This window comes from Ursus maritimus, unplaced genomic scaffold (assembly GCF_017311325.1).
Source record: "Ursus maritimus isolate PB19 unplaced genomic scaffold, ASM1731132v1 scaffold_13, whole genome shotgun sequence".
NCBI classification, from domain to species: Eukaryota; Metazoa; Chordata; class Mammalia; order Carnivora; family Ursidae; genus Ursus; species Ursus maritimus.
Genome location: NW_024423675.1, coordinates 54,196,069 through 54,223,834, shown reverse-complemented (window position 1 = coordinate 54,223,834; position 27,766 = coordinate 54,196,069). Strand labels below are relative to the sequence as shown.

Below are 27,766 nucleotides of genomic sequence, written 5' to 3'. Positions count from 1 at the left end.
ACAGGTAAGATACCCATTTAGGATTACTTAAAAAAAAAAACTTCCTGTATCATCTCAACCATAGAAAAGAGCATCATGCCATGGTCCCAGGTCTCACCGGGAAGGAGGAAAGGCAGGACAGGACTCCGCTGACTGCGAAACCCACACTCTCCAATGGGCCACATGGCCTCCTGCGTGGTTCTCCTCACTAGTCTCTATAAGCTTAATGGACGCAATAGACCCTGTCATTATCTGGAGTTAGAACTGGGGATTTCTAGCATCTTAAAGTGAGCAGGGACATAAAGTGTTACTAGTTGAGTGACTTTAGGATCAAACTGAATTGCATGCTATTGTTTATTCTATAACATGGAGAAAGTACATTTCACAGGGCTGTTTACTCCTTATTAAAAATAGGCATGATGAGGGGCGCCTGGGTGGCACAACGGTTAAGCATCTGCCTTCAGCTCAGGGCGTGATCCTGGCGTTCTGGTCTCGAGCCCTGCATCAGGCTCCTCCGCTATAAGCCTGCTTCTTCCTCTCCCACTGCCCTGCTTGTGTTCCCTCTCTCGCTGGCTGTCTCTATCTCTGTCATATAAATAAAATCTTTAAAAAAAAATAGGCAAGATGAAACCTCACTCCTCCACTCTGCTACCTGTCATCCTTCCCCCATACATACATATCTACTTAGCCTAACTCTAAGGGGGGGGGGTTACTTTTTCCCCCCTCCCTGCTTAAGGTGGTTTAAAAAAAAACAGTTACTACTTTCTTGAATATGTTTAAAATGGTGGGTTGTAATAAAAATTTAAACAATAGGAAATATCTACCACTTGGAGTAAAGGTAGTATTCTATATACTAGATCACATGAAATAGATGTCAACGTGAGTGATAGCTAAAAAAAAAAAAAAAAGACCACTGTTAAGGGTGACTAGCACTAGGAACCACGAGAGCAAGGGCATGGTCTAATTCCAGGACATTGACAGACTCCTTAACGGATTTGAGCCCTGGTTTCAGCCAGTGTATGTGAAAGGAGCTCTTAGATAGAAGCAGTTCTTCCCTGGGAAATATTTTTATACCAAAACTGTATACTGTTTTCCTCAAAAAAAAGTTTATTTTAGAGTGAGAACATGTCACTACTATTTTTAAATCCTGGTGTGTTCACGTAAGTAGTCTTGGCACAGGATACAATCAAATCAGCACATACTTCAGTGATTTTATACTGAGCCACATACTTGATATAAAGGCACATTTTACTGAATAAAAAAATAAGTGTTAAATTCTTGAGCTTTTAAATTAGAATTTCATAAAGTGCTTTTCATAAAGTCTCATATAGTAATTAAGTGGCTAGAATTTCCTTTACAAAGGCACCTTGAAAAGTATTGGCACATGGCATTTTGTCTTGCTCCCCCTCCCTTTTTTTTTTTTTTTTTTTTTTGGTAATTTTGAAGTTTCTTCATGTCTTCTCTTCTACTTAATTTAAATTTCCCTTAATTCATCATCTGAATAGCCAGCCCTGTTACAGAGTAAGGTGAACTTTAAATTGTCACTTTAAAGGTCAAGTTTTAGGCAGTTTTAGGAGTTTAGCAATTTCTCTAGTGTATAAACAGATTCTTAGCGATTTAAAGAAAATTCTATTCAAGTGGCAAACTGAGAGCCAAAAGACTAACTCAGAGTCCATGATCTGAGATGGTGTTTTAAACACACGCTTTATCTTTAAGGTTTTCTGCTCTTTTCTCAGGATTATCCGGAAATACGTTGATAGCCGTGACAGGTATAACATTTGCTTTATCCAACTGAAGAATTCCTCTGAAATATAAAAATAGAAATTAAATATTTCCTCTGTCTACAGTTTGATAGTAAGACAAAGCTAATCAAGGATCTCTGGACAGTGTTTTCCCTTTTGTTACTTCAGTATCTAACCAAGGAAGAGGTCTCTGGATTGGATCCAAGACCTGTTTTGCAAGTTCAGTATCATCCCAATCAAGATGTCAACAGAAGTTAGTTGTTCATAGACTGATCAAGCGGATTCTAAAAGTTCACAAGGGAGTATAGCAAGAATAGCTGTAACAGTTTTAAAAAAGAACAGTGGGGAGAAGAGACAGTTGCCTGGTTTTATTGAAGCAGTATAGTAATTAAAACCATGCTACTGGCACAGCACTAGACAAAGCAGTGAAGAAGAGAGTCTAGAAATAAGACGAATGTATGTGGGAATTTCGTTCATAATAAGGTAACATTCCGATTCACTGGGCAAATTACAACTGGAACAGTGGCCTTGCTGGAAAACAAATCATAACTCTAGCTTAGCCTCTACCCAAATGATGGTAAAACCAACTAAGTTTTAAGAAAACACTTAAAGAATTTTAAGATGGGAAAGGTCTACTTAAGAAAAATTTAAAACCATAAAAGACACAAAGGAAAGGCATGAATTGCTCTGGCCCTAAATTTAAAACTTTTGTATGATAGCAGAAGACAGATTTAAAAAAAATTGCAACAGATAATATGTGTGTATAACAGATAAAGGAGCTCTTACATACTGATGATGACAAAAGGCAACACAAGTGAAAAACGGGCAAAGGTTATAAACAGGCACGTCACAGGAGAGATACACAGCCAGTTACCACAAAGATGCTAGACTCAGCCAGACCCGGACTAGCAAGGACACGAGGAAGAAGAAAATGCAAATTAAAACGAGATCATATTTTTGTCCACAGTAGCAAAAACAGAAAAGATTGTTGTCCGCTGTTGACAAGATACACTCTTTGACCCAGTAATTTCACTTTCAGGAATCCATCCGTAAATACACGTGTGCCAAGAGAGATGAGCACACTGAAGATGTACGCTGGAGCATTACTGGAAAGAACAGGAAATTAAAAGATACCTGAACGTCTAGTGCGGGAGGGTTACCTGTGCTATAAAACGCGACGCAGCCAGAAAGAGGACCAAAGCACGTACTCGTGTGACAGGGAAAGGGCTGAAGCGCAGAAGTGCACGGAGACCCCTGGGGTGGGGCTGCTGCCTCCCAGGCACTACGGACTAGTTCAAATGTGTAAGATGTCATGTTGAGGGTAGTTCACGGTTTCAACATTAGATTGTATGACACGTTCCTTTCAATGAGGTCAGATCTTTGCGAAGCTGGACTTCGATAAAAAGCAACACTGTCAAAAGCTAGTGTTGAACAGGAAATGAGGGTGGCAGTGTCCAATCCGACTCCAAGAGTTTTGTGTAGGGCCCTCGAGGCCCACACATGCCATTTGTAAATGTACGTAAGAATGACATACACGTATATGTAAATTAAGAAATAAAGGGGTGCCTGGCTGGCTCAGTTGGTTGAGCACGCGACTCTTGATCTCAGGGTCATGAGTTTGAGCCCCACGTTGGGTGTGGGGACTACTTAAAATAATAAAATAAAATACTAAAAATAATTAAATTTTCTTTTAATTTGCTTCCGGCCTAGATAAGGGCACCAGGGAAAAAATTACTGGCACACTGAGATTGCTATGTACCAAAACAGTTTGGGAACCTCTGTCGTTAAGTGAAGAGCGCAATCTGTGGGACACTTAAGACTCTAGGTTGATAAACAACCTTATTATTATAAACGTAATACGCTGTTTTACCCAAATGGGATCATACTGTTTATCTTACCATACGTTTATATCAATACACAAACTTCGGATAAAAGATGCACACCCTAGAAGTTAACGATGATTACGTCCAGTTACAAGAATTAAAGAACAGGGAGGAAGAGGTATTTTGACTTAACTGCTCTCTAAATTTCTGTATTGATGAAATCTTTAACTACCAGAAAGTATCTCAGTACAACTGCCACTGATAAAAGTATACTGCAAATCTGGTTTTTAATTCTACACTGCGTCTCTTCCCAGAGAAGCCCGTAACAAAACATTTGGTAAAAGAACAATTAAAAAACCATGCAACATGGTTTTCTATGCAGGTTTGCATAGTAAAGTTCAAAAAAGGTCCTGAGCTTCCTGGCAGTCAAAGGAAAAAGGAAGAAACTATTAAGTTCCAGAATTTTCATTTTCAGAAAGAAATGGGAAATGTGAATTCTTCAGGGGAAACCAAACTAAAAAGTGGGAGGGATACTAATATTTCTTTACTCCGCAGGCTCTTTGCTTGCATGACGGCTTTTTAACAAACCGCAATGTTACACGTGAAGGAATGGGAGTGTCAAAGACCTTACGGCAGGCAAGCAAGTGGAAAAGTGAATGTTTGAATTGGCTCTTTTTTTTTTTCTATTAATCCTATGGTTTTTCCAACATAGTACAATGTAATTTAAGCCAAAAACTGTGGTCATCTCTATCTATTGAGATTTATTTCTATTAAGACAACTAAAATGACTATTTATTTTTCTTTTTTTTTTTTCTAAATAAACTACTCCCAACATTGCGCTCCAACTCGCGACCCCAAGGAGCAAGAGTTGCACGTTCCACCAACTGAGCCAACCAGGTGCCCCCTGACTGTTTAACTTGTAAAAATGCTAACAATAAATTCACTTTTACAATTATAAAATAATTTCTTATGGTTAAAAAAAAACCAAGGCATACAGAAAGGGAAAAAGTGAAAGTCTCTCTATCCCTGCTCTCATTCCCACTCATTAGAGGTAACTAATTTTGTCATTTCCGAAATTTCCCTTTTGTTTTACCCAAATGGGATCACATGGTTATGCAACGTTCCCCATCTACTAGATTTGGGATTCTTTGCCTCTCAGCTGCACAGAATCCCGCTGCAGCAGGCGTGACTCACTAGTTAAGCCCCCGCTGATAACAGTTCAGGGGTTTCCTCTTTTGCTTTTGCTTTGTTACAAGCAATGTTGCACCAAATACCCTGCTAGTCTTCTAAAATGCACTTCATTTTCAATTGATACTCTGAGGCAGAAAATAATAATAACTATTATTATTATTATCGTTTCATTTGTTAGTCTAACATTTGCATTTTCCATTACAAATACGAGTTTCCTTTCTCTCTCTAATAGGCTAAGTTCTAAGAGGCTAAAGTTTGTCTCATTCACATCTGAATCCCAAGACAAGTGTCTTGTTCATGATACATATCCAATAAACATCTTAATTTTGCTAAAGTTGGAAGACGAGCTAGGAAAAAAAGCCAACATCACTTTCCCTCCCTCTTGTCTTATAGTCTTCCTAATATCTGTATCTTCTACTCTAAAATACAATAAATACGACTCGTTTAATCATTAAAAACCCTAATGCTGTTTCAAAATTGTAATTACTGGGGCGCCTGGGTGGCTCAGTCAGCTCAGCGGCTGCCTTCCGCTCAGGTCACGATCCCAGGGTCCTGGAATCGAGCCCCGTGTCAGGCTCTCTGCTCAGCAGGGGTCTGCTTCTCCCTTTCCCTCCCTCTGCCACTCTGCCTGCTTGCGCGCTCTCTCTCTGTCAAATAAATACATAAAATCTTTTTTAAAAAATGATAATTACTTACTTGTATTCACAAACTGGGAAGAGCACCTTTAAGATGGTTAATACCACAGCTGCTCCTATAATTCCAACCACCATGACGTTGAGAAACATACAGAATACTGGAAAAACACTGCCCCAGAACCTACACAGATCTTTTCTGAACTTTTCCATCCATTGACACATCACCTAAAAAAGGAGTTTTGATTAGACAAGCCAAGTATCATTTGATCTCTAAGTGACTTTAAAAATTATGTTCTAGTTTTGGGTGATGATAAAATTCTGTATCTTGACTGTGATGCTGGTTACATGGGTGCCTACATTTATCAAACCTTATCTAACTGTACATTTTAAATGGGTGCATTTCACTTTAAAATGTACCTTGATACCGTTATTTACAATTTTAAAAATTATATTCTAATAATACAGGCATAGGAATGTTACTTTGTTATCCTTTACAATTATTGATACTATTGTCTGTAAATGAAGTGAAAGTTATTGTTGAATGGTAAGAGGTTCGGCTAGTTTAACTTTACGCAAAATAGACCAAAGGCAACCATGGGTTTCCAATAGTTGGAGGACAACAGCAGGAAAGAAAGACAAACGTGTTAGTGGCTTCTGGCCCAGAGGGGGAGTTCACTGTGCACAAAACGTGCTGCTCTATGCAGAGAGTGACGGTAGACACTCAGGTGCGCACGGGCGGTGTGGGCGGCCTTGCTCGGAGGGACGCAGGTGCACACGGAGGTGTGGGCGGCCTTCCTCGGAGGGACGCCGGTGCGCACGGGCGGTGTGGGCGGCCTTGCTCGGAGGGACGCAGGTAGGCAGGGAGAGGGTGCCGGCGTTCAGGTAGCAAAAAGTGACCAGAGTTTCTCCAGCAACCCCAAATAAGTAAGCCCAATCTTCAGTGGGAACTTAAAAGAAGTCTCTGGAATCCTTTGAGACTAACCACAGACCTTGCTCACTTAAATAGAAATTATTTCCAGTAAGAGGCCTAGCTAACACATACGGAGGTACCGAGATACTCAGTCTGAACCTCGAATGTATTTCCAGGCAGCCGTATCATGGCCTTAGTATACAGGAATTCTTAACAGGTGGAAATACATACTTACGTTTGTACCCAGTTTATTTAGTCCTGGTAACCACTGCATGATTTTATAGATTAAAGTGGATGCCCCATTGTACAGATAAAGAAACTGAGATCAGAGAGACTAAGAACTTGTCCAAGATCACACAACTAGTACGTGGCAGAACCAGGCTTCAAACCCACATGGTTCGACTCCTGAAAGTACCCCCTTCACCACGTGCGCTCGGTCACTGTGAAGACGCTGAAGGCACCACGCGTGCGTGCGCGAGGAAGCAGTCACAGAATCAATAAACGGGAATGTGGCAATGACTCTGGACTGAAAATCCCCCCCAAATGAAATCCAATGACTTGATAATCATTACCTAACTGTGTTATTAAATGAAACTTGAAAAGAGAAGGGGAAAACCTGAAAACCTCACACTGAAACAGCGATGAGTCCACTATCAACGATGTCTCACGCTCCCAATCCTCATGGTTTCCACCTCATCCGAAACGCTATTTTCTTCCACAAATGTCTGTAATATAAAGATAATCCCAAGTGCCTGACTTACCTTATAGGAGGACGGAGGCTCAGCTCTGAGAGGGGTCTCAGGTAGTTTGCCAGGTGAAGCGTCCTCACCTACAGTGGTTTCCACGTTCCTGATTAGACACCGGCTGGTGGTCTGCGACGAGCCGACGCTTTCTACTGAGAAGGAAGAGCCGAGTTACCGAAGCGCGAGGGACGTGCTGGTGCCTCTCTTACTAGTTCTAATATTACCATGCCTAACACGTGTAGGATGCTAAGAATATATTTTGCCATACGAGAAAAAAAAAATAACATGACTGTTCATGTTTAAATGCCAGAAAGGAGCCATAAACTCAGACAGTTATAGGGAGCTATACCAGTTATGACTCCATCTCGCAGAATGCAGAAAGGCAAATCTTCAAAAACTTCCATGTTTCAATGGAAAAAAATGAATACTTCTCTAAATGGACCTAAACAATATTCTTATTGCGTGTTTTGTGACGATTGCCCAGAGTAAGGGAGGCTGTTTACCACAAAATGTCACCAAGCAGTTATCACTGATCACTTTCTGTTTTGATCACTTTCTATTAAGACTCAAGATAGGTTCCGGAAGTTTTTTTTGTTTTGTTTTTAAGGTTTTATTTATTTGACAGAGACACAGTGAGAGAGGGAACACAAGCAGGGGGAGTGGGAGAGGGAGGAAGCAGGCTTCCTGCCGAGCAGGGAGTCCGATGCGGGGCTCGATCCCAGGACCCTGGGATCATGACCTGAGCCAAAGGCAGACGCTTAATGACTGAGCCACCCAGGCGCCCCAGGTTCCTGAAGTTCTTAAATGGACATATAAAGTAATAGGTGTTGTAAAGCATTTCTGAAAGAAACCTACTTCCAAATACATTAACTACGATTAGAAAGCTATCCGCTAAAGAAATAATTTCCTTCATACTTTAAGTAACAGTCTTTCAAAGTACCTTTTTTGGAGAGGTTGGGAAGGGTAAATAAAATGTCACTGTCTCGGGAAATAGAATACAGCATACTTTCCTCCAAAGGTAGGGTATAGTTTGAATGCCTGAGTATTCCCTGGTTCTTAACTAAAATATCAATTTCAGTAACATCCTTTTGTTGAGCCTATGAAAGAAAAAATAAGCCATTACTTTTTATTTTAAATAATGGCACAACCCCATAAGAATCTAAAACTAACTTTCCTCCTTGTTCTCTTTAAGTAAAAAACTTACCCTATTCACAATTACTCTGTATTCCCCGCCCTTTGAGGCATTTAATCAGCAACTTTAATCTGACTTTCAGCATTCAGTATTACAAGCTTGCGCTCTGTCCCATTTCATTTACTCAGCCAGAGGAAAAGTGGCAGCACTATAAACTAAATTCAATCCCTTCACTCACTTGCTCTATTTACTAATGTTTATAATATTCCAAAGTGATAAAAACATGTATAAATATGATCAGTTTTTTAAAAATTAAGACTTCATATGCTAAATGTTAAAACAAGTAAAAAATTTTAAATGATCAGATACAGGCAACAGTAGGGTACCATTCTTCCTTATCAAGTCAGAAATAAATAATACACAAACAATGAATCATAGAACACTACATCAAAAACATAATAAAATTTAAAAAAATAGAAACAATACAATAATGCAACGCATGCATACTACCCAACATAAATCTTTACAGTAATTCCCCATTAATAATCATACTAGCTTACCTGTTTTCCATCAATCTCTACTACCTCTTCTTGAATGACAATTAGTTGCAAACTGGAACCAGATGTCATAGGCCACTCATGAACTAAAATCCTTACACTGACAATTGCAAAATATTCTTTTTCCTCCACATTTTCCAGAATTTCATTTTTCACTACAAAAAAAAAGAGGAAGTGACAGCTTTGAACAAATGGCACCAAATCTGTTACTGAATTTGATTATTTCGACGACATTTACATGGAACAAGACAGCTGCATAACCATTTCTTCGCCTTTCCTAATCTCTGACTTCACTGATGTCACAGAATTTATGCAAATAAAGACAACTTGACAAATCCTCACAATGTTTATGGTCATTTGAAAAGGGAAAAGCGCTCGACGGTCTTTAGACTACCACGCTAGCAACATCATTCCTATTGTCTTGGTAGTTGGTCAAGGAGGAACAAACGAGGCATAACTACTTACGAAGCAAGCCAGAAGACACAGCTAATCCCATGTTATAGTAGAGTAAGTACATTCATTCATCCATTCACTCATTCACAAAATCCAGGGATAGAAGGGGCCCAAGCAGTAAGAACACAGAGTTGTTTTCTCAATTCTTTCTCCAGTAAGTTGCCTGTTGCTGTTGAAGGGCAGGACTGGGGAAGAGGATGGGACAGCCCTGTGATCACTCCCCACTCATGGACGAGGGGGCAGGATTAGCTGGCTGGCCACTCTCCTCTCTAGCGAAGAACCCCCCAAACCACACCAGTGGAGGTGGGGTGTGACAGCTGCAGCTGGTCTACAGAGCCAGGGCTACGCTATCGAGGCAGAAAACACTACAGAAAAAGATAAATCAGTATAAATCAATGAAACCAGTGCACAGGGAACATTTAGTTTCTCCAATGTTAGTCCCTCAAGTGTTATCGTATGAGGACTGTTAGCCAAAAAGGAACCCAGATGGATATTCTGCATACAGACCCAGCTGTTTAAACTCATTCTGTGCCTTTACTGGGCTATTCCCTTTATCTGGAATGTTCTTTACTATCACTCTCTCGTCATCCATTTTTAATGAACTCCTACCTAAGCAGTTCTAGCTACTGTATCCCCAGACTGCTGAGCTCGTGCCCTTCGTTAAGCACTTTCTTGCAGTGCAGCTCTCCGTGTATAAGCCTGTCTCCTTGACTGAGGCAGCGTTCCCTTGACCGCACGCATCGGGTTTATTGTTCTATGGCTTCTGTTCCGCAGTGATTCCAGCCAGAATTATAAATACAGAATTTAAAATAAATATGCCATCCTAAGTCGTCGACACTATTCAAACACGTGCTCTGGTGGTGCTAAATCCTAACTCTGCATCAGAATCGAACAGTACAGACGCCAGCGCCTCATCCCAATCTCAGTGAATCAAAATCTCGGGGGGGGGGGTACAGACTACCACTTTTAACTTTGTAAATAGGTACAGACATTTCCACTGAGAACCAAGTGACCTAACCTTTTAGCTCAACCTAAGTCTTCACAGAAGTGTTCCTCCTTGACTTCCCCGTTTCTGTAAGTCAATCCACCCTTCTCCCAACTAGCAAGGACAAAAGCTACTAGGCTACATTTGGCTTCTTCATCCTCATTCCCTGATTCCAGTTAGTGGCTTCCTTTGGGCCATTCCAGGTCCAGTTTCTATTTGTCCTTTCCAACCTCCCCCCACCTCCCCAACCAATATGTGGTTCGTTAACTGCTTACCATCATAATGGTTACCTAACTATTCCCTTCTTCGGTCCCTCCCCTTCCAAGCATTCATCTAACGGTGTCAGATTCGTCTTCTGACTGAGTTCTGACTATACAGCCGCCTTGCTCAGACACCTTCAGCGGCATCCCTCTGACTTGTCCAGTCGTTCTCTGAATGGTCCTCCTTCAGGCTCCTTCTGGGGGCACTTGCTGCTCCTCTCCTTCTGATCTGCCTAACGTCCCTCCCAACCTCTGAGCCTCCTGACTGTAAAACCTCCCCTCTCCTGTGGTCCATCTCCGCGTTCTCCCTGACTGCGCATGGGTCTTGCTCAAACAGCAGCCTCCTCGTCAGCACATCTGTCTGTCCAAGGCTGGTGCGCCAGGGCACAAGAGAGTCACTGGGTGAGAAAATGCAGTCATAGAAAGACACTAAAGTGGTGACTCTTCAGCCCCCCAATCTGGCTACCCCTGCTGTAGAGTAAAATAAAACAATAAAAGCCCTTGATATTCTGACTTTCCTCACTGGCAGGCCGCTCTCAAAAATGGCTCTCCATGACCCCTGACTCCGGCAATTCCTGTCCTTGTGTAATTCCCTCCCACCAAGTGAGGGCTGGACCTTAGTGACTTATTTCTAACAACAGAATAAAGTAAAAGTGATGGAAAGTCACTTCTGTGATTAGATTATAAAGGTTGTGACTTCGCTCTTGTGAGTATTCGCTCCTGCTGGCACCCTCCCTTGTCCTCTCACTGACACAGCCAGCTGCCACGTTGTGAGAGGCTCTACAGAGCGGTCCATGTGGCAAGGGAATGAGGGAGGCCTCTGGCCAACCTCTTACAAGGAAAGGAGGCCCAGTCCAACAGTTCACAAGACCTAATCCCGTCAACAACCACGAGTGAGCCAGGAAGCAGATCTTCCCCAGCAGAGCCTTGACATGCCTGTATCCTTGTAGGAGAGCCAGAGCCAGAGGTCCCAGCTAAGCCAAGCGCAGATTCTTGACCTACAGGAACCATGAGAGAATACTGTTGTCGGCTGCTAAGTTTAGAATTAAATTGTTACAGGGGCGCCTGGGTGGTGCAGTCGTTAAGCGTCCGCCTTCGGCTCAGGGCGTGATCCCGGCGTTCTGGGATCGAGCCCCACATCAGGCTCCTCTGCTATGAGCCTGCTTCTTCCTCTCCCACTCCCCCTGTGTTCCCTCTCTCGCTGCCTGTCTCTCTGTCAAATAAATAAGTAAAATCTTAAAAAAAAAAAAAGAATTAAATTGTTACATAGCAACAACTAATTAAAACGCCTACCAAAGAAGCTTTTAAAAGAACTAAGGAAAGAAGACTTCTTGTTGCTGTTGTATTTGTTTTGAAGACTGTTGTAACCAATAGGATGGGCATTTACTTCAGCGATCAAAGAAACTCAGTGCAACAACTGGGATGACCAGCAAGGTGACTGTGACACAGTTACACAGACAGCAGCTGGCTCACGCTCCGTGGCAAATTCCTAATGAACATGCCTTCAGTGGAATTAGTACTTAAACCAATAATAGCACTTCTTTTCCTAGCTACGAAGAATTAGCTTGTTGTCTACCAACCTCCTCACCGAGAGCCACTAGAGAAGATGTAAGAAAGGAAACACACACATATACGCTCAAAACCCACGTCTGTCTAGAGGCAGCAGAGAGCTAAAAAGTCAGCCAGCGCCCCCACAAGGCATTTACTGACTCCCAAGCTCAACAGGTAGAGAAGCTGGAAAGCTCCATGGAAAGTAATGACTCAGAGGCAGAGAAGCGAAACAGAGCTAAATGGGCCGATTTTGACAGTCCCACGTAGAGGGGCATAAAATAAAGATTGTGGCTACAAAGGTACCCAGGACTTGTGACAAGATCCTAGAGAGAAGGGAATAGAGGTAAGAGAACATTCTATGCAGTCTTCCCCTCCCTGAAACGTGTGATTAGTAAGTCAGGCTGGGCTGAGAAACTGAGCCTACACCTAAGACACTGAGAAGTTAAGCAGAACCTCTGGCAGGCTCACGACCGTGGGGAGCGTAGGGCCCACACAAGGAGGGGCCCTCATAAACACCCCAAGTTTCACTTGGGACCTATGACGAGCTACCTCTGAGGAATAACAGTTAATAAGAAATAGACTAAGCCTCACAAAGAGGAAGATCCAGCCTTCAACCAGCCCAATCCTCGACTTAAAAATTAAGGTGTTCTGGGGACGCCTGGGTGGCTTAGTCGTTAAGCGTCTGCCTTCGGCTCAGGGCGTGATCCCGGCGTTCTGGGATCGAGCCCCACATCAGGCTCCTCTGCTATGAGCCTGCTTCTTCCTCTCCCACTCCCCCTGCTTGTGTTCCCTCTCTCGCTGGCTGTCTCTATCTCTGTCAAATAAATAAATAAAATCTTTAAAAAAAAAATTAAGGTGTTCTGCCCCTTATCGTCATGATGGCCAGGGGTTAAAGTAAATCCTCTCTGGAGTAAGATAATATTATCCAGAGCCTTTATAACTTTCCATACACAATATAAAAAATAACACACTGAAGGAGAAGGATCAAGAGAAAAAACAAAACAGATCCAGAGGGGCTCAAAAAAATTAGACTGGGCAGACATGAACTTTTAAAGTTACTGCAAGTAATAGGTTCAAGAAAATAAGAGGGGCGCCTGTGTGGCTCAGTCGCTTAAGTGTCTAACTTTGGCTCAGGTCATGATCTCAGGGTTCTGGGATCGAGCCCTGCATCAGACTCCCTGCTCAGTAGGGAGTCTGCTTCTCCCTCTGCCCCTCCCCTTACCCCTGTTCATACTCTCTCTCTCTCAAATAAATAAAATAAAATAAAATAAAATAAAATAAAATAAAGAAAATGGGGCGCCAGGGTGGTGCAGTCTGTTGGGCATCTGACTCTTGGTTTCGGCTCAGGTAGTGATCTCGTGGTCGTGGGATTGAGCCCCCAGTGCTGGGTTCGTCCACAGGGCAGAGTCTGCTTGAGATTCTCTCTCTTCCCTCTGCCCCCACCTCGCTCATGCTCTCCCTCTCTAAAAGAAATAAATAAATCTTAAAAAAAAAGAAAATAGATGACAAAATGGAGAATTTCGCCAGATAAGTGTAAACTATTAAAATCGAAATAAAAAATAAAAAAATTTTGAGAAAAAAAGATTTGGGCCAGTATCCAGGGCCTGAGCAGGAGACGGAAAAAAAAAGAAAAAAAAATGTTTTTAAAAGAATAAAATGGACATCCTAGAAGTAAAGCCCAGTAAATGAAATTAACTCAATTAGGCAGAGCTGATGAATTTGTGTGCGGGGAGGATGAAAAGAGAAACAGGATAGAAAAAAACAGAAAACAGTGTAAAATCTATATGGAACCCTGTGAAGGGGTCAAGCATATGTGTACATAAATGAAAAGCAAGGGAATAAGAAAGAGGACTTTAGCACTTTTTGAAAAGACAGTGGTCAAAAATTTTCACAAAAAGGCATCGAGTCACGGATTAACGAATCCTACACCGGGGCGCATCACAGTAAAACTACTGAACACCAAAGACTAAGAAAAAAAATATTAAGGGCAACCAGGGAAAAAAAACAAAACCTTACCATCTTCCCCGCAGCAATGAGCCCGACACTAACTCTCAACAGAAACGACAGACGTGAGAAGACCATGAAGGCAGAGCAAAGATGTCCTCCGACAAAAGCTCCGTACTTCCGGCTAACAAATCTGCACCAAGGGGATTTCCTGATCCCCTGCTGAGGGGAATGTTTCAGGCAGGGGGAAAATGAGCCCCGAGGGGAACAAGAAACACACACATACACACTCACTCACTGTATATGTGCCTCTAGACAGATGCGGGTTTTAAGTGTATAGGCGTGTGTTTCTTATTCCCCTTCATTCATTTCTTCATTCGGGAAGGAATGAAGAGCGATGGAAAGGGCAACCTCTAAGGTAAACATAAATGAGCACTGGATTACACAAAACAATAAGAACAATTATGTTGCGTAGTTGCGGATATGAGGCATAATATTAGGATGGAAGAACACAAAGAGTTAAAATGTATGACGGTAACGACACAAAAGCAGAAAGGGAATAAATGAGTTTCCATGCTCTGTGGTTCTTGCTTTGTCTGGGAAGTGATAAAAATACTAGTTTGTTGGGGCGCCTGGGTGGCATAGCGGTTAGGCGTCTGCCTTGGGCTCAGGGCGTGATCCCGGCGTTATGGGATCGAGTCCCACGTCAGGCTCTTCCGCTGGGAGCCTGCTTCTTCCTCTCCCACTCCCCCTGCTTGTGTTCCCTCTCTCGCTGCCTGTCTCTATCTCTGTCGAATAAATAAATAAAATCTTAAAAAAAAAATACTAGTTTGTTGACCTCAGAGGTCACCATTAAAAGAACAGGAAAATAATATAAAAGCAACAAGATAGAGGGGGATGAAGAAAGAAAAAATTAAAAACCCAGAAGAGGGCCAAAAGGAGAAGAAAAAGGGACACAGGATAGGTAGGACACAAATAGGAAACAAGAGATTCAGATTAAAGATTTAAATCCAAACAGATTCGGTGCTACATTAATGTAAATAAATCAAAATTCCAATTAAAAGACAGACTGACAGACTGACTTAAAATCAGACCAGTATATGCTGCATAAGAGATTCACCCTAATCGTAAGGACCCAGAAAGACTGAAAGAAAATGGTAAGATACCACACAGCAATCCACCTCCTTCCCGCCTTCCCCGGGGCAAAAAGCAATCACTGTTACCATAATACAGATAAAGCTGACTTTAAGGTAAAAATATCACTAGAGAGAAAGAAGGACACACTATAATGATAAAAAAGTCGATCTACAAGGAAGAAATAACAGTTCAGACCTGTATGAATTTGGTAATATTGTGTCAAAATATGGAAAGCAAAAATTGACAAAGCTAGGAGAACAGACAAATCTTTGTAGTGGAGATTTTAACATACCATTCTCAGTAACAGAGCAAACACACAAAAATCAGTACTTCCGTAACAGGCTGAACAATATGATTAACAAAATATTTTACCTGACATATATAGAACATCATATCCAAGTGATTATATGATGTACTTTCTCTTCAAGGACACAGACATCACCATGTCCCAAAACTGACCAACTGCTGAGCCGCAGAGCAAGTCTCTAATTTCAGGGGTTAAAATTATACACAGTGCACCTCTGATGAGAGAGGTGGAAACAGTAAAAACAAAAGTTCTAAAATGTTTGGAAATTTAAGCACTGTAACTTCTAAATGACCCGCAGGACAAGGGAATATCACGACAAATAACTGGAAAACACTATGAACCGAATGACAATGAAGGTATGCAACAAATCAGGTACAAAATACAATTGTTTAGGGAAAAATGTACTGCCTTAAATGCATTTGTTGAAAGAATACTATACGCATTTCTCATATTCTTTATTTCCTTCAAATACTGTGGTACAACATAACATATTTGCTTGTCTTTAAACAATTTAAGATTTTAAAAGGTTAAAAAAATGTTCTCTGGACCTAAGGGTAGAAGAAACAGAAAACCGGAGAATTAGAGCAACAACTTATTTTTCTCTTTATTTTCTTACAACTGTGATAAGCGCTCCTCCAAGATTTTGCCTCTTACTTGTAAATCTCTACTTATTACCTCTCTGTACATTCTTACATTGATATCAACCTACCAGAAATGCAGCTCCAGCCAATGACAATCTCATGAGAAAGAAATGTGAATATGCCAGGAATAACCAATATAAAGTAGGATTTGAATTTTAAACACATTAGTGCTATATACACTCCAGTAATGATGTATATTAATTTAAAATGGAAATACATCACATCAAAGAACTGTGATTCATGAATTTAGTATTACTAAAAACAGAAAAATTATGGAAATAATTTAGTCGTACTCACCTATCAAAGTCTGACAGCTTATTCGGGTTACACCACTATTTACAGGGAAGTCATTTACATATACCTGTCCACTCTCATAGGTTATGTTAAGAACAACCTTAAAATAAAGCAGCATATACATTAATTCCAATGGTTTATAAATGATGACAAATTCTTCATGTCAAAAATACATTATCTAACTAAATTAGATGTTCAGGGAAAAATAACATAGGCTGCCTACTACTTAGCTAAGTGATATATTAAAACATAATCAAAAGGAGACAAACCTGTTCTTTAGATACCTCCCCATCATCCTTCAGGGTAGTTACATTAATTCTGATGCTGTCCTGCAAAACATATGAAGTGGATGGGTATGCATTTCACAAAGTAAGAAGAGCTCAGTTCTTTTTCTTTCCCCCTCAACCACAGTTATTGTATAATCACTGACAACATCAAAAGAACATTTTTAAAACCCAGCATTTTTATTTTTACAGCCTTTTTTATACCCTTATTCACAATTCCAACTTTTCCTAATCTGTATTTTTCCACTTAATTATGAAATATGTCACATTTACGGGCATATAATATGCAAATGCAGGGTTTAAAAGAAAAATGTAACACTCGTGTACCTACTACCTAGGTGAAAAACTAGAGTATCTTCTACACACACCTTAGAAATCCCCCGCGTGACCCCTCTTGTCTTGTTACCCTCCCTCCTCTCAGAAGGAATCCCTACATTGTCTTCCATGCTAATCATTTCCTGCTTTTCTTTATAGTTTTACTGGGCTTGTCTCTCTCTAAACAACATGTTTAGTTTTATCTGTTTCTAAGCTTTATGTGAGTGGAGCAAGGTTGTATGTATTCTTCTGGAACTTCTTTTATTTGAAACTGTTGGTGTAGGCATCGGAAGACATTCATTTACACAGCTATATAAAAGCCCCTCAAATGATTCCCAGTTATTTATTTGTTCCATTATCAATAGACATTTGAATTGTTTCCAACTTTCTTGTTTCCATAAACCAAACTGCTCTAACCCTTCTTTTTTTTAAAAGCTTATTTTTCCTATACACCCAACGTGAGGCTCGAACTCAAGAGCCCCATGTTCCTCCGCCTGAGCCAGCCAGGCGCTCCTGCTCCCACCCCTCTTAACTACGCCCCCTAGTGCCCGTGAACGAGTATGTACTGTGCACTATCTTTTAGTGCCTCTCCAGGTTTGCTCAGAGGCTGTTACTCAAACATTTTATCAATGACATGCTTTCTAAAGAGAAGAAAGCAATATTTTAATAACTATTCACCAATACTCAAAGGAATTACAATTTGTCATTTGTAAAGCAAATCCTTCCCTAAGTTCATTCATAGACACTGTTATCCTAGAATAAAAGATCTTTTTTCCTGGGGGTATTCTTAACTTAGAAAATAGGAAAATTATTCATATTCAAAATAATATACAAGTGTATCTCTTGGCACCGTGACTATCTCTAATACTTTATGTGCTTCCACCAATGAGAGAGTAAGACTGAAGTGATTTTATGAGGTTGAGGTGACTCTACTCAAGGAACAGGACTCTAACATGGAAAGCCTATACCATACATTTGGTACACCTGCCAACTTGCATGGGGGCCTATGAAGCTTCAGAACCAGCCTGGCCTTCTCCTGGTCCATCCTAATTTAGAACTAAGCATGGGCTAGAACCAGTACACTCATCTCTAGAACAAACAACATTCAGTAAGTCATCAAACTGGTGGTTAGTTGTGTGTCCTAATTCCAGCCAAGAATTCCTCTGTTCAAACTAGCGGATCCGTTAACTGTACTCTATTGTTCTTCTAACAGCCCAGAGATGACCCTCCAATGATGGTATTCTAAGAAACCTTTTCATAGCTTCTGCCTTTTCGGAGTGAACACACACTATATTATTACTTTACTGCACTTATATGTATCACTTGCCTAGTAAAATCCAGGGTTTGTAAAAGACAATTAAGAGACACTATCCTGCCGTATTTTGCAGGAACCAAATTCAATTAAATTTTTTGGTCTTTCGAATGATTTCATTTCAGAGGACACCCTAATCCCTTACTGCCTCCCGGGCCCAAGTTCAGCGATAGGTCATATTTCTTGCTCTTCCTGAGAACCTCTGACTGAACTGGAAGTTCAAGCTTGTGAGCTAGGGAGGCGGATACTTAAAGAGTGGGTGGCAGAACTGAAGTTTCTACCCACCCATTTTCAAATCTCCCTCTAATTCCTTTACTCACAAGATGCCCAGCTGGTACACACGGCTTCCTAAGGACAAAGGTAATAGATACCTCATTTAAAATAAATGAATTAAGTCTCAGGGAAATATATAAAATAAATATTTACACATATAAGAAAATATGTGTCCTCTGGATGCCTCTCTTTGGTGACCAGGTTATCTTAATATTAGAGGCACATACTATAAAAATTTGCATTATTTTACAATCTGTGTAACCTCAGCTTCTAACAATTGCACATGTAAACAAAACAGAAAAATGCCTATATTCCGTGTGCGTCACTGAGGGGATATGGAGAGAATTTTCCTGACTTCAGTTTTCTTACATTCAGAACAGGTTAGATACAAAAATGAACAGATGAACAGAGGTGTGATAAAGCATAAAGCAAGTATAGTAAAATATTAATGGGGGTCTAAGTTTGCACTATTCAATATGGTACCCAATAACCACATGTGGCTATTTACATTTAAATGAATTAAAATTAAATAAATGAAAGTTTAGAAACTCAGTTCCTCAGTGGCCCTGGTCAGCCACATTTCAAGCACTCACTAACCACAGTAGTCTAGTGGCTACTGCAATGGAGAGAGCAGGCAAACACATCACTACACCGAAGTCTACTGGACAGCACTCATTTAACATGGTGACCACCGTAACATTCTTTCAAATGTTCTGTACATTTGAAAATTTTTCAAAATAGGGGTGCTTGGGTGGCTCAGTCAGTAAAGCCTCTGACTCTTGATCTCAGCTAAGGTCTTGATCTCAGAGTCTTGAGTTCAAGTCCCACATTGGGGCTTAGACATTAAAAAATAAAAAGAAAAGGAAAATTTAAAAAATAAAACATTGCACAATTTAGATCAAGAGGCTTCAGGCTCCTATATAAATATTTCCAAGGAATGAGATTCTCCCTCTCCCTGCTCAGCATTCTTTCATCTATGAAATTCTGAGTTTAGATCTGGACTTTCCAAAAGTGGAAGGAAGACATAAAAAGGGAGAACTGAAATGATGAGCTCACTAAGCTCACAGAGCAGTGTACTTTCAGCTTGCAGTCAAAATGCATTTTTCTCAGATTATAGGGACAGACTTAAGTACCTTTGGCTTCACAGTGATTATGACGAATCTTTAAAATTTGGAAAACAACGGAGTTCCGGAACTTTTAAGAATCATTTTATTTTTATTTGGTCTCTTGGTGCTTACCAATCACATTTCTATTTTTGACCAGTTGCACTGTGGTCCATATACAATTTCAGATACGAGTGGTTCTTAAGGCTTGCATTGTTGTGCCTTCTTGAAATGCCCCAGCAGAATTGAAAGCGAGATATGCTTGTTATTTTTGTTCTGAGAGAGAGTAATGTCATTAAAAGTTTTTTAAAAAAAGATTTTTTTAAAGTGATATTTATGGTGTAAGTCACCCCTGAATTTAGAGTATTCAAGTCTTGACCAGTAAGAAAAAGTATACCTATATGGTTTCTTTTCATTCTGGGAAAACTCCCATTTTAAAAATCTTCAAACTTTTCTGAACCATACATTCAATCGAGGATCGGCGAATACTGGTTTATTTCAGCATGACGCGAAGCGAGAAAAACCAACCACCCTCTAGCACAAAGGCGCAGCGGTTATCCTACTTTAGGGGGCTTCAGAATCACCTGGAGGGCTTGATGACACAAATTATTGGGCCCCACCTCCAGAGTATCTGATTAGTGCGTTTCCAGCCGGTTCCCAGCGAATGCTGGTGCAGCCGGTCCCGCCACGCTCAAAAATCCACTCCTCCCAACATCCACCAGAGGGACAACCTGAGGGTAAGTGTCGGGTCTGCAGCCCTTCTCCTTCTCCCGCCCCGACGACACGACGTAGGCGCACCCCCGAGTCCTGCACTGCTTCCCTGCCGCCGAAGTAGACAGGTGGCCTGGAATCGCTCTGGTTCTCTCACCGAGCCACTTCCACGTTTCCCGAACACTGCCTGGCCCCAGTGCCGGCTCTACCCCAGGAAGGCGCCATTACAAAAGGCTGAGAGTACTTGTGATCGCGTACTTTCGACGGCAGAATCCCCTCCGGCTGGCAACAGCTGGGACTGCCGTAAGAATCCCTAAGTTTCGCTGCACTAGGCTTAACCACACATTAAGTAACCCTTCTCGCTCTCTCGCCGCCTTCTCCCAGACTGCCCCCATTTCCTTGGATGCTTCTTCCCTCTTCTGTCTTGGGCACCCGGACCCCCGCCCCTGGCCCGCCGGCCGGTGGCAGGAGGCGTCTATGCGGACGCCAAAGCCCCACGGCTCCGGCCCGGGCCTCCCCGGAGGGTGCGTGCGGAGGGGCGGCCGAGCGCCCGCCCTGCCCTACCTTCGGGGCTTGGGGCGGTTGTGGCAGCTCATTTGTAACCGTCATCAGCCACCCGGCGGCCGGCAGCACCGCGAGCAGGAGCAGCCGGAGGGCAAACGACGCCGGGGGAGAGCCCTCCATTTTGGACAGGCCGGCGGCGGCTGACGGCCGGGAGCTGAGGGCCGAGCTAGCCCGAGGGGCGGGGCCAGGGGCGGGGCCAGGCCACTGGGGCGGGACCCTGGGGGACGGGGCGGGGCGGAGGCGAGACGGGCCCCGGAAGGGGCGGATGGCCTCGGACTGCTGGGGCTCCGGGAAAAGCGGACTGCGCATGCGCGTCGCCCGGAAACGTCGAGGGGCGGAGTCAAGCCTGGGAAGGTCCGATTTGGTCATGAGACTGCAGTTCCGGATGGGAGAGAACTACCAATCCGAAGGAGTGAAATGTTTTCATTGACATTATTTTTAAATTAATATATACTAACACGACTAGGATATATACTTATGCACATAGTTATATCTCTATGTGCACATATTTTACATATGCACAGAATGAAAATAATGGTAATATCGCAGAAAACTATACATTATGAATAGAATATGTCACGTTTAGAGGGGGAATTTTACTAAATCGGTAGTTCTCACCCATGACTGCACATAGGAATTGCCTGGGCAGTTTTAAAAATTACTGACTCTGGGGTCTTACGGGGCACCCGAGTTTCTGATTTAGTTAGTCTGGGCTGCTGCTCCGGAATCGGTGGTTCCCCAAGTGATTTAATGTGCCAGGGTCGAGGATCAACCACGCATCAAATGTTCAACATTGAGCGGATCACTGTAGATGCCATGGGAACAACACTCACAATAGAAAACCACTCCACCTGGGCTCTAGGGGCTTTTCTAGTCAGTTCCTTCATCTACTATATGAAGATGAAAGACTTTTCTTTCCCCTTTCATATTTTAAAAAAATATTTTATGAAACTCTCTAAAGCGGAGAATGCCAAGAAAGGCATTTCAGATTAATAGGATTGAATATTGATTGGGAACTTGGAGACATTGCCATTCGAAGCAGAAAAGAAACATTTAGCCTTTTTTAAAAATAAAACTTTTGACATGGAAAGAACAAAGGTCTCTGTTTCTCTCTTTGCCCTTCTTTTATCAACCCCTCTGCCCTGCCTGCTTTTCTAGCTAGGGTAATTATACAATCTACAAAATCATTCAACTAACTCCTTGCCTACTGTGCAATATTAGATATGCAACAACATTTTTAACTTGCAAGTAGTTTCTATAGTGAAGTTCCACCCACTCTTGGGTTCCAACTACAACCACCTGGTTTTTCACTCTATTTCAGATTTCTGGGACTAAAAACGAATCTGGAGATCAGAACACGTGACGTGTGGATCTGCATAATTTGAATTAGTAATATATGTATAAGATTCTAAAGTACATTTATGTGGAAAAGTAGACAGGGAAAGTGAAGTAGCCTGTTTCCCAACAGATCCCTTCCCATAGTCTGACTATCCAGTATCCTTCCACTTGTCTCCATAGCTAGCTCTGAGCTCCAGGAAGGCTGTGGACAAAACACAGTAAAGAAGCCTGCTAGAGTTGGAGTTTGTTGGAGGTTTTGGCACACACCAACAGGCAATTCTCTGCCACACCAACTAAGTGTCCCACAATTTAATTCAATTTTGATATTATCTACTTAGAGATTGCATCAGATCCCACAGGATAAGGGCTCAGTCTCCCGAAACAGCCCCTACCTACTCTCACCCACACACACTTCAGATGCCAGTTGCAAGTCCAGGTTATTACCTGTGCTTCTGACCAATCAGCTACAGAGCAGAGGTTCCAATGACCCCGTCCTTGGATTGGATGAATTTGCTAGAACGACTCACAGAACTCAGGGAAACATTTACTTATGTTTACCAGTTTGTTAAAGGATATAATAAAAGATAGAGATGAACAGCCGGATAGAAAGAGATGCATAGGGTAAGGTATGTGGGAAGGGGCAGAACTTCCATGCCCTCTCCAGGCACACCATACTCCTAGCACCTCCTCCTGTTCACCAACCTTGAAGCTCTCTGAACCCGTACATATGGGATTTTAATGGAGGCATCATCAATCATTAACTCCATTTTCAGCCCTTGTCCCATTTCAAGAAAATGAGGGGCAAGCTGGAAAATTCCAAGCTTCTAGTCACATCCTGGTCTTTCTGGTGACCAGCCCTCGACCAGGAGCCAGCCAGAAGCCCACTCAGAGTTAGCTCAGTAGAACAAAAGACAATCTTATCCCACAGGAAATTACAAGGGTTTCAGAAGCTCTGTGTCAGAGAGTCAATATTAGGGGTGCCTGACTGGTTCAGTTGGTAGAACATGTGACTCTTGATCTTGGAGTTGTGAGTTCAAGCCCCACACTGGGCCTAGAACTTACTTTATTTTTTTTAAAGATTTTATTTATTTATTTGACAGAGATAGAGACAGCCAGCGAGAGAGGGAACACAAGCAGGGGGAGTGGGAGAGGAAGAAGCAGGCTCATAGCGGAGGAGCCTGATGTGGGGCTCGATCCCGGAACGCCGGGATCACGCCCTGAGCCAAAGGCAGGCGCTTAACCGCTGTGCCACCCAGGCGCCCCTAGAACTTACTTTAAAAAAAAGAGAGAGAGACCAATCTTAGAACAAGAGATGCTCCTAGTATTCTTATCACTTAGGAAATTACAGGGTGTCGGGAGCTCCACGCCAGGAACTGGGGGCAGAGACCAATATATATTTTCTATTAATTCACAGCATTTCTTTTATATGCAAAACAACCAATCCAGAGCCCGTATTCTGAATCCCTTCCCCTATCAGGCATTTGCGGTCCAGGAGGAAATATTGGTCTGTCCTAATCATCCCAGCATCAGGTACCAGACAACTGGAGACAACCTATCATACGCCCCAGAGCCCACTGAAATTATTCAAACTAGCCAATTCTAAGCCTGTTTATCCTACCCTGTCTCACCTTCCCCATGGGAACCACAATAAGGACTCCTGCCTATAGTTTCCTCCTGGCTCCTTCCACCTACTGACCAACGCTGGTACTTTTCTATGTGGCCCTGCATGGCATGGTGTGTCCCCTCCACGCTTTGGGAACTGTGAGTAACAAACAGTTTTTTCAATGGCAATCATCTCCTGACCTGTTGTCTTCACCATACATGAATAATAGCAAAACCTACATTTTAAAACACCATACTAATATCTACTGAAAAGGTCAATGCTAAAATAATCACAACAGGGGCGCCTGGGTAGCGCAGTCGTTAAGTGTCTGCCTTCAGCTCAGGGCGTGATCTGGGATCGAGCCCCCCATCAGGTTCCTCCACTGGGAGCCTGCTTCTTCCTCTCCCACTCCCCCTGCTTGTGTTCCTCTCCCACTCCCCCTGCTTGTGTTCCCTCTCCCTGTCTCTCTGTCAAATAAATAAATAAAATCTTTAAAAATAAAATAAAATAATCACAACAAAGAAAAGGCGGTTGAAGTTCCTGGTAAGGACAGGGAGCTGAAGAAGCAGGTTAAGATTGCTTCCAAAGAGGGCAAAATGTCCTGCTTTCCAGCCAGCCAGAAATGTTCTCTAGCCCCTGGACTGCTACTGTTCCAGGTATCTTACTGTAAATGTTATGACAACAGTGACTAGGATGAACCTCGGTTCACCAAACTGAGATTCCTCTGGGTGTGAGGGGAAAAAGCAGGAAAAGGAACAGAAGTTGAACAAAGAAAATCATGCCAGACTTGTCACACACATGGATGCTTCTGCAACATATAATATTATATATAATCGTAAACATGTGTTCTGTTGTTCGTACACTTAGTCATTTAAAATCAGGATTTTACTTTTGGCAATTTTAGTAAGGCTACAGACATTTGAATGTGGTTGTTCAGATTAGGTATATGAAATGTCAATAGAGAAATTGGTCATATTGGTGGGTGATGTTGATATTCGGAAGGCAATACAAATTTACTCATCTTTTCTAGACTAAATCTACTTTAGTAGTTATATTTGGTAGAATTATGAAGGATGTATCTCATTTCTTTTCACTTATGTATCTACTATATAAACCACTTAAGTATTTATATCATTAGAGTTCAAAGTGTAATAAGATGCTGAGAAGCATAAACTATGTATCTACTATATAAACCACTTAAGTATTTATATCATTAGAGTTCAAAGTGTAATAAGATGCTGAGAAGCATATACTATATAACATCATGAAATAATATTTTTCCCATGAAGGTAGAATATTTGATATTCAGTGATATATCAGTGTGTATATGTGTGCATATATATTCAGTATAGCATAATTTAAAAATACAGCAAATTACACACTCATGAATAAATAAGGTATTCTATCTTGGGCTTAAGATATCACACCTGGGCCTGGAGTCTGCAAAAGAGTCTGGCATATCATTTATGGTCAGTAGTGAATCACTTTATATGTGAAATTATTCCTCATATTTATTATGTCAATTTCTAATTATTTTTGAATAGTCCAAATTGTTCTTAAAAATTAAATTTTTCCAAATCTTCTCTTTTTCTTGATCTATTTCTTTTAAGCATACACAGAATTTTTTAAAAATTAAATTCAATTAATTGGGGTGCTTGGGTGGCTCAGTCGGTTAAGCTTCTGCCTTAGGCTCAGGTCATGATCCCAGGGTCCTGGGATCAAGCCCTACATCATCAGGCTCCCTGCTCAGCGGGGAGCCTGCTTCTCCCTCTTCCTCTGCCTCTCCGGCTGCTTGTGTTCCCTCGCTGTCAAATAAATAAATGAAATCTTTAAAAAATAAATAAATTCAATTAACATATAGTGTATTATTAGTTTCAGAGGTAGAGTTCAGTGATTCATCAGTCTTATATAATACCCAGTGCTCATTACATCACATGCCCTCCTTAATGTCCATCACCCAGTTACCCCATCCCGCACTCTCTCCCCTCCAGCAACCCTCAGTTTGTTTCCTATGATTAAGAGTCTCTTGTGGTCTATCTCCCTCTCTGTTTTCATCTTGTTTTATTTTTCCCTCCCTTCCCCTATGATCCTGTTTTATTTCTTAAATTCCACATGAGTGAAATCATATGATAATTATCTTTCTCTGATTGATTTATTTTCCTTAGCATAATACCCTCTAGTTCCATCTATGTCATTGCAAATGGCAAGATTTCATTTTTTTGATGGCTGAGTAGTATATATATCTATCTATCTATATATCTATATATATATCTATATCTATCTATCTCACATCTTTATCCATTCATCTGTCAATAGACATCTAGGCTCTTTCCATAGTTTGGATATTGTGGACATTGCTGCTATAAACCTTGGGGTGCAGGTGCTCCTTTGAATTACTACATTTGCATACACAGAATTTAACCAAATATTACCCTGTAATCTCTAGTCTTACTATTAAAATTATATTGGGAAAAGATTAGTATATGTGCTGCCTAAGTGAGCACTGTATTGGGAAAAGATTTGATGAGTTTTATACAGCGTCCAAAAGAGCCGTACCATTTTATATTCCCATCAACAATTTCATTGTTATTTTAATTTGCATTTCTTTAATTGCCAATATTTATTAATTAACTAATATTTATTCACCCATTATGTGGCAGGCTGTCATAGGTTCCAGTGATACAGCAATAAACAAAACAGGCAAATTTGGCTATAGGCTTCTAGAGCCTACATTTTAGTAATATAAAAATAAATTTATATTTATCATAAACAAATTCATAAATAGTATGCTAGATAGTAAAAAGTGCCATGGGGAAACAGCTTTATGGAGAAAAACAAAAGTGTATGTATGTGGGTTTAATTTTAATTATGGTAGTCAGGGAAGGCTTCACTGAGAGGTGACAAGTGAGCAAGAAACTTAAAGGAGGTGAAGGAGAGCCATGCAAATATCTAGAGGAAGAGGGTTGTAACCAGAGTGTGCAGTAAGCCCAAAGGCCCAGAGGCAAAAGTGTGGACAACAAGGTTCAAAGAATAGCAGAAGTCCAGTGTGGCTCCAAAGTAAGAGAAAAGACAGGTAGATATGGCAGCAGAGTATCATGTAAGGCCTTGTAGTCCATTCTAAAAACGTTGGCTCTTAGTCAGATGTGAAGTAATTGTAAGCTATAAGTGTATAAAAAGGTATTAAAGTGATCTGTTTGGTCAGATTTAGGAGAATAAACTTTGCATGGAAACCCACAACAGAGGCCAAAGGTCGTTTTATAAGTCTTCACATTTAAAGATTATTGATAGGGGCGCCTGGGTAGCACAGCAGTTAAGTGTCTGCCTTCGGCTCAGGGCGTGATCCCGACGTTATGGGATAAGCCCCACATCAGGCTCCTCCGCTATGAGCCTGCTTCTTCCTCTCCCACTCCCCCTGCTTGTGTTCCCTCTCTCGCTGGCTGTCTCTATCTCTGTCGAATGAATAAATAAAGTCTTTGAAAAAAATAAAGACTATTGATAAAACTAGTAGAGATCTGGGGCTGAAGCCTACTGTCCTTTTAGCTTGTCGCACAAAGGACCAGTCGCTGTCACTGTTAACAGAGCTTCTGTCCTCAGCACGATTAGCCAAGGAAGAACGCCCTGTTAACCACCTTTCTGGGTAACAAATTGTACATTTAAGGCCTAAAGGTTTTGATTCAGGACAACGAAAAACACTGACTAGGAAATTCAAAGTAGGCTTCCCAACAAGAACGTGGGAGAGGCTGGCGTCGTGGTTGCTCTCCATGCTTCCCGAGGAGTAAAGAAAGGGCCGCTCGAAGATCCGCCCCGTTCTTGAGATGGATACAAAACCCTTTGCAAAAGTCCTTTTGAGCGACAGGCTTCCGCGCCAGTCGCCCAGTAAGAACCAGGATTTTCAAAAAGTCAGCGTCGGAGACGGGGTACACCAGCACCGTGCCAGCCCGGGGCGGGCCAGGCGTGGACCCGGGGGGGGGGGGGGGGG

At 41.7% G+C, this 27,766-nt stretch overlaps 1 protein-coding gene across 2 annotated transcripts; it reads right to left on the bottom strand.

The window, feature by feature from the left end:
- Positions 1-1,063: 1,063 nt before the first annotated feature.
- GINM1 (glycoprotein integral membrane 1) lies at positions 1,064-21,021 on the bottom strand. 2 transcript variants are annotated; one of them, XM_040627947.1, is made up of 8 exons: positions 20,847-21,021; positions 16,554-16,613; positions 16,288-16,384; positions 8,716-8,867; positions 7,964-8,120; positions 7,042-7,172; positions 5,432-5,595; positions 1,064-1,783 (listed from the first exon to the last, which is right to left on the bottom strand). In XM_040627947.1, the coding sequence occupies exons 1-8, from the start codon at positions 20,964-20,966 to the stop codon at positions 1,672-1,674; spliced, it is 993 nt and encodes a 330-aa protein (XP_040483881.1). In that variant the 5' UTR covers positions 20,967-21,021; the 3' UTR covers positions 1,064-1,671. The 2 variants fall into 2 exon arrangements, with proteins under 2 accessions (XP_040483881.1, XP_040483880.1); XM_040627946.1 differs by having other exon boundaries at positions 7,042-7,175; positions 20,847-21,020.
- Positions 21,022-27,766: the final 6,745 nt, after the last annotated feature.

Bases quoted from the DNA above. Each gene is read 5' to 3' on its own strand.
- GINM1 (XM_040627946.1), bottom strand. From the start codon at position 20,966: ATGGAGGGCTCTCCCCCGGCGTCGTTTGCCCTCCGGCTGCTCCTGCTC. The intron at 16,614-20,846 runs GTAGGGCAGGGC...TATGTTTTGCAG, and splicing joins AACCGCCCCAAGCCCCGAAG to GACAGCATCAGAATTAATGT. The intron at 7,176-7,963 runs GTACTTTGAAAG...CTTCCTTCTCAG, and splicing joins TCCCAACCTCTCCAAAAAAG to TAGAAAGCGTCGGCTCGTCG.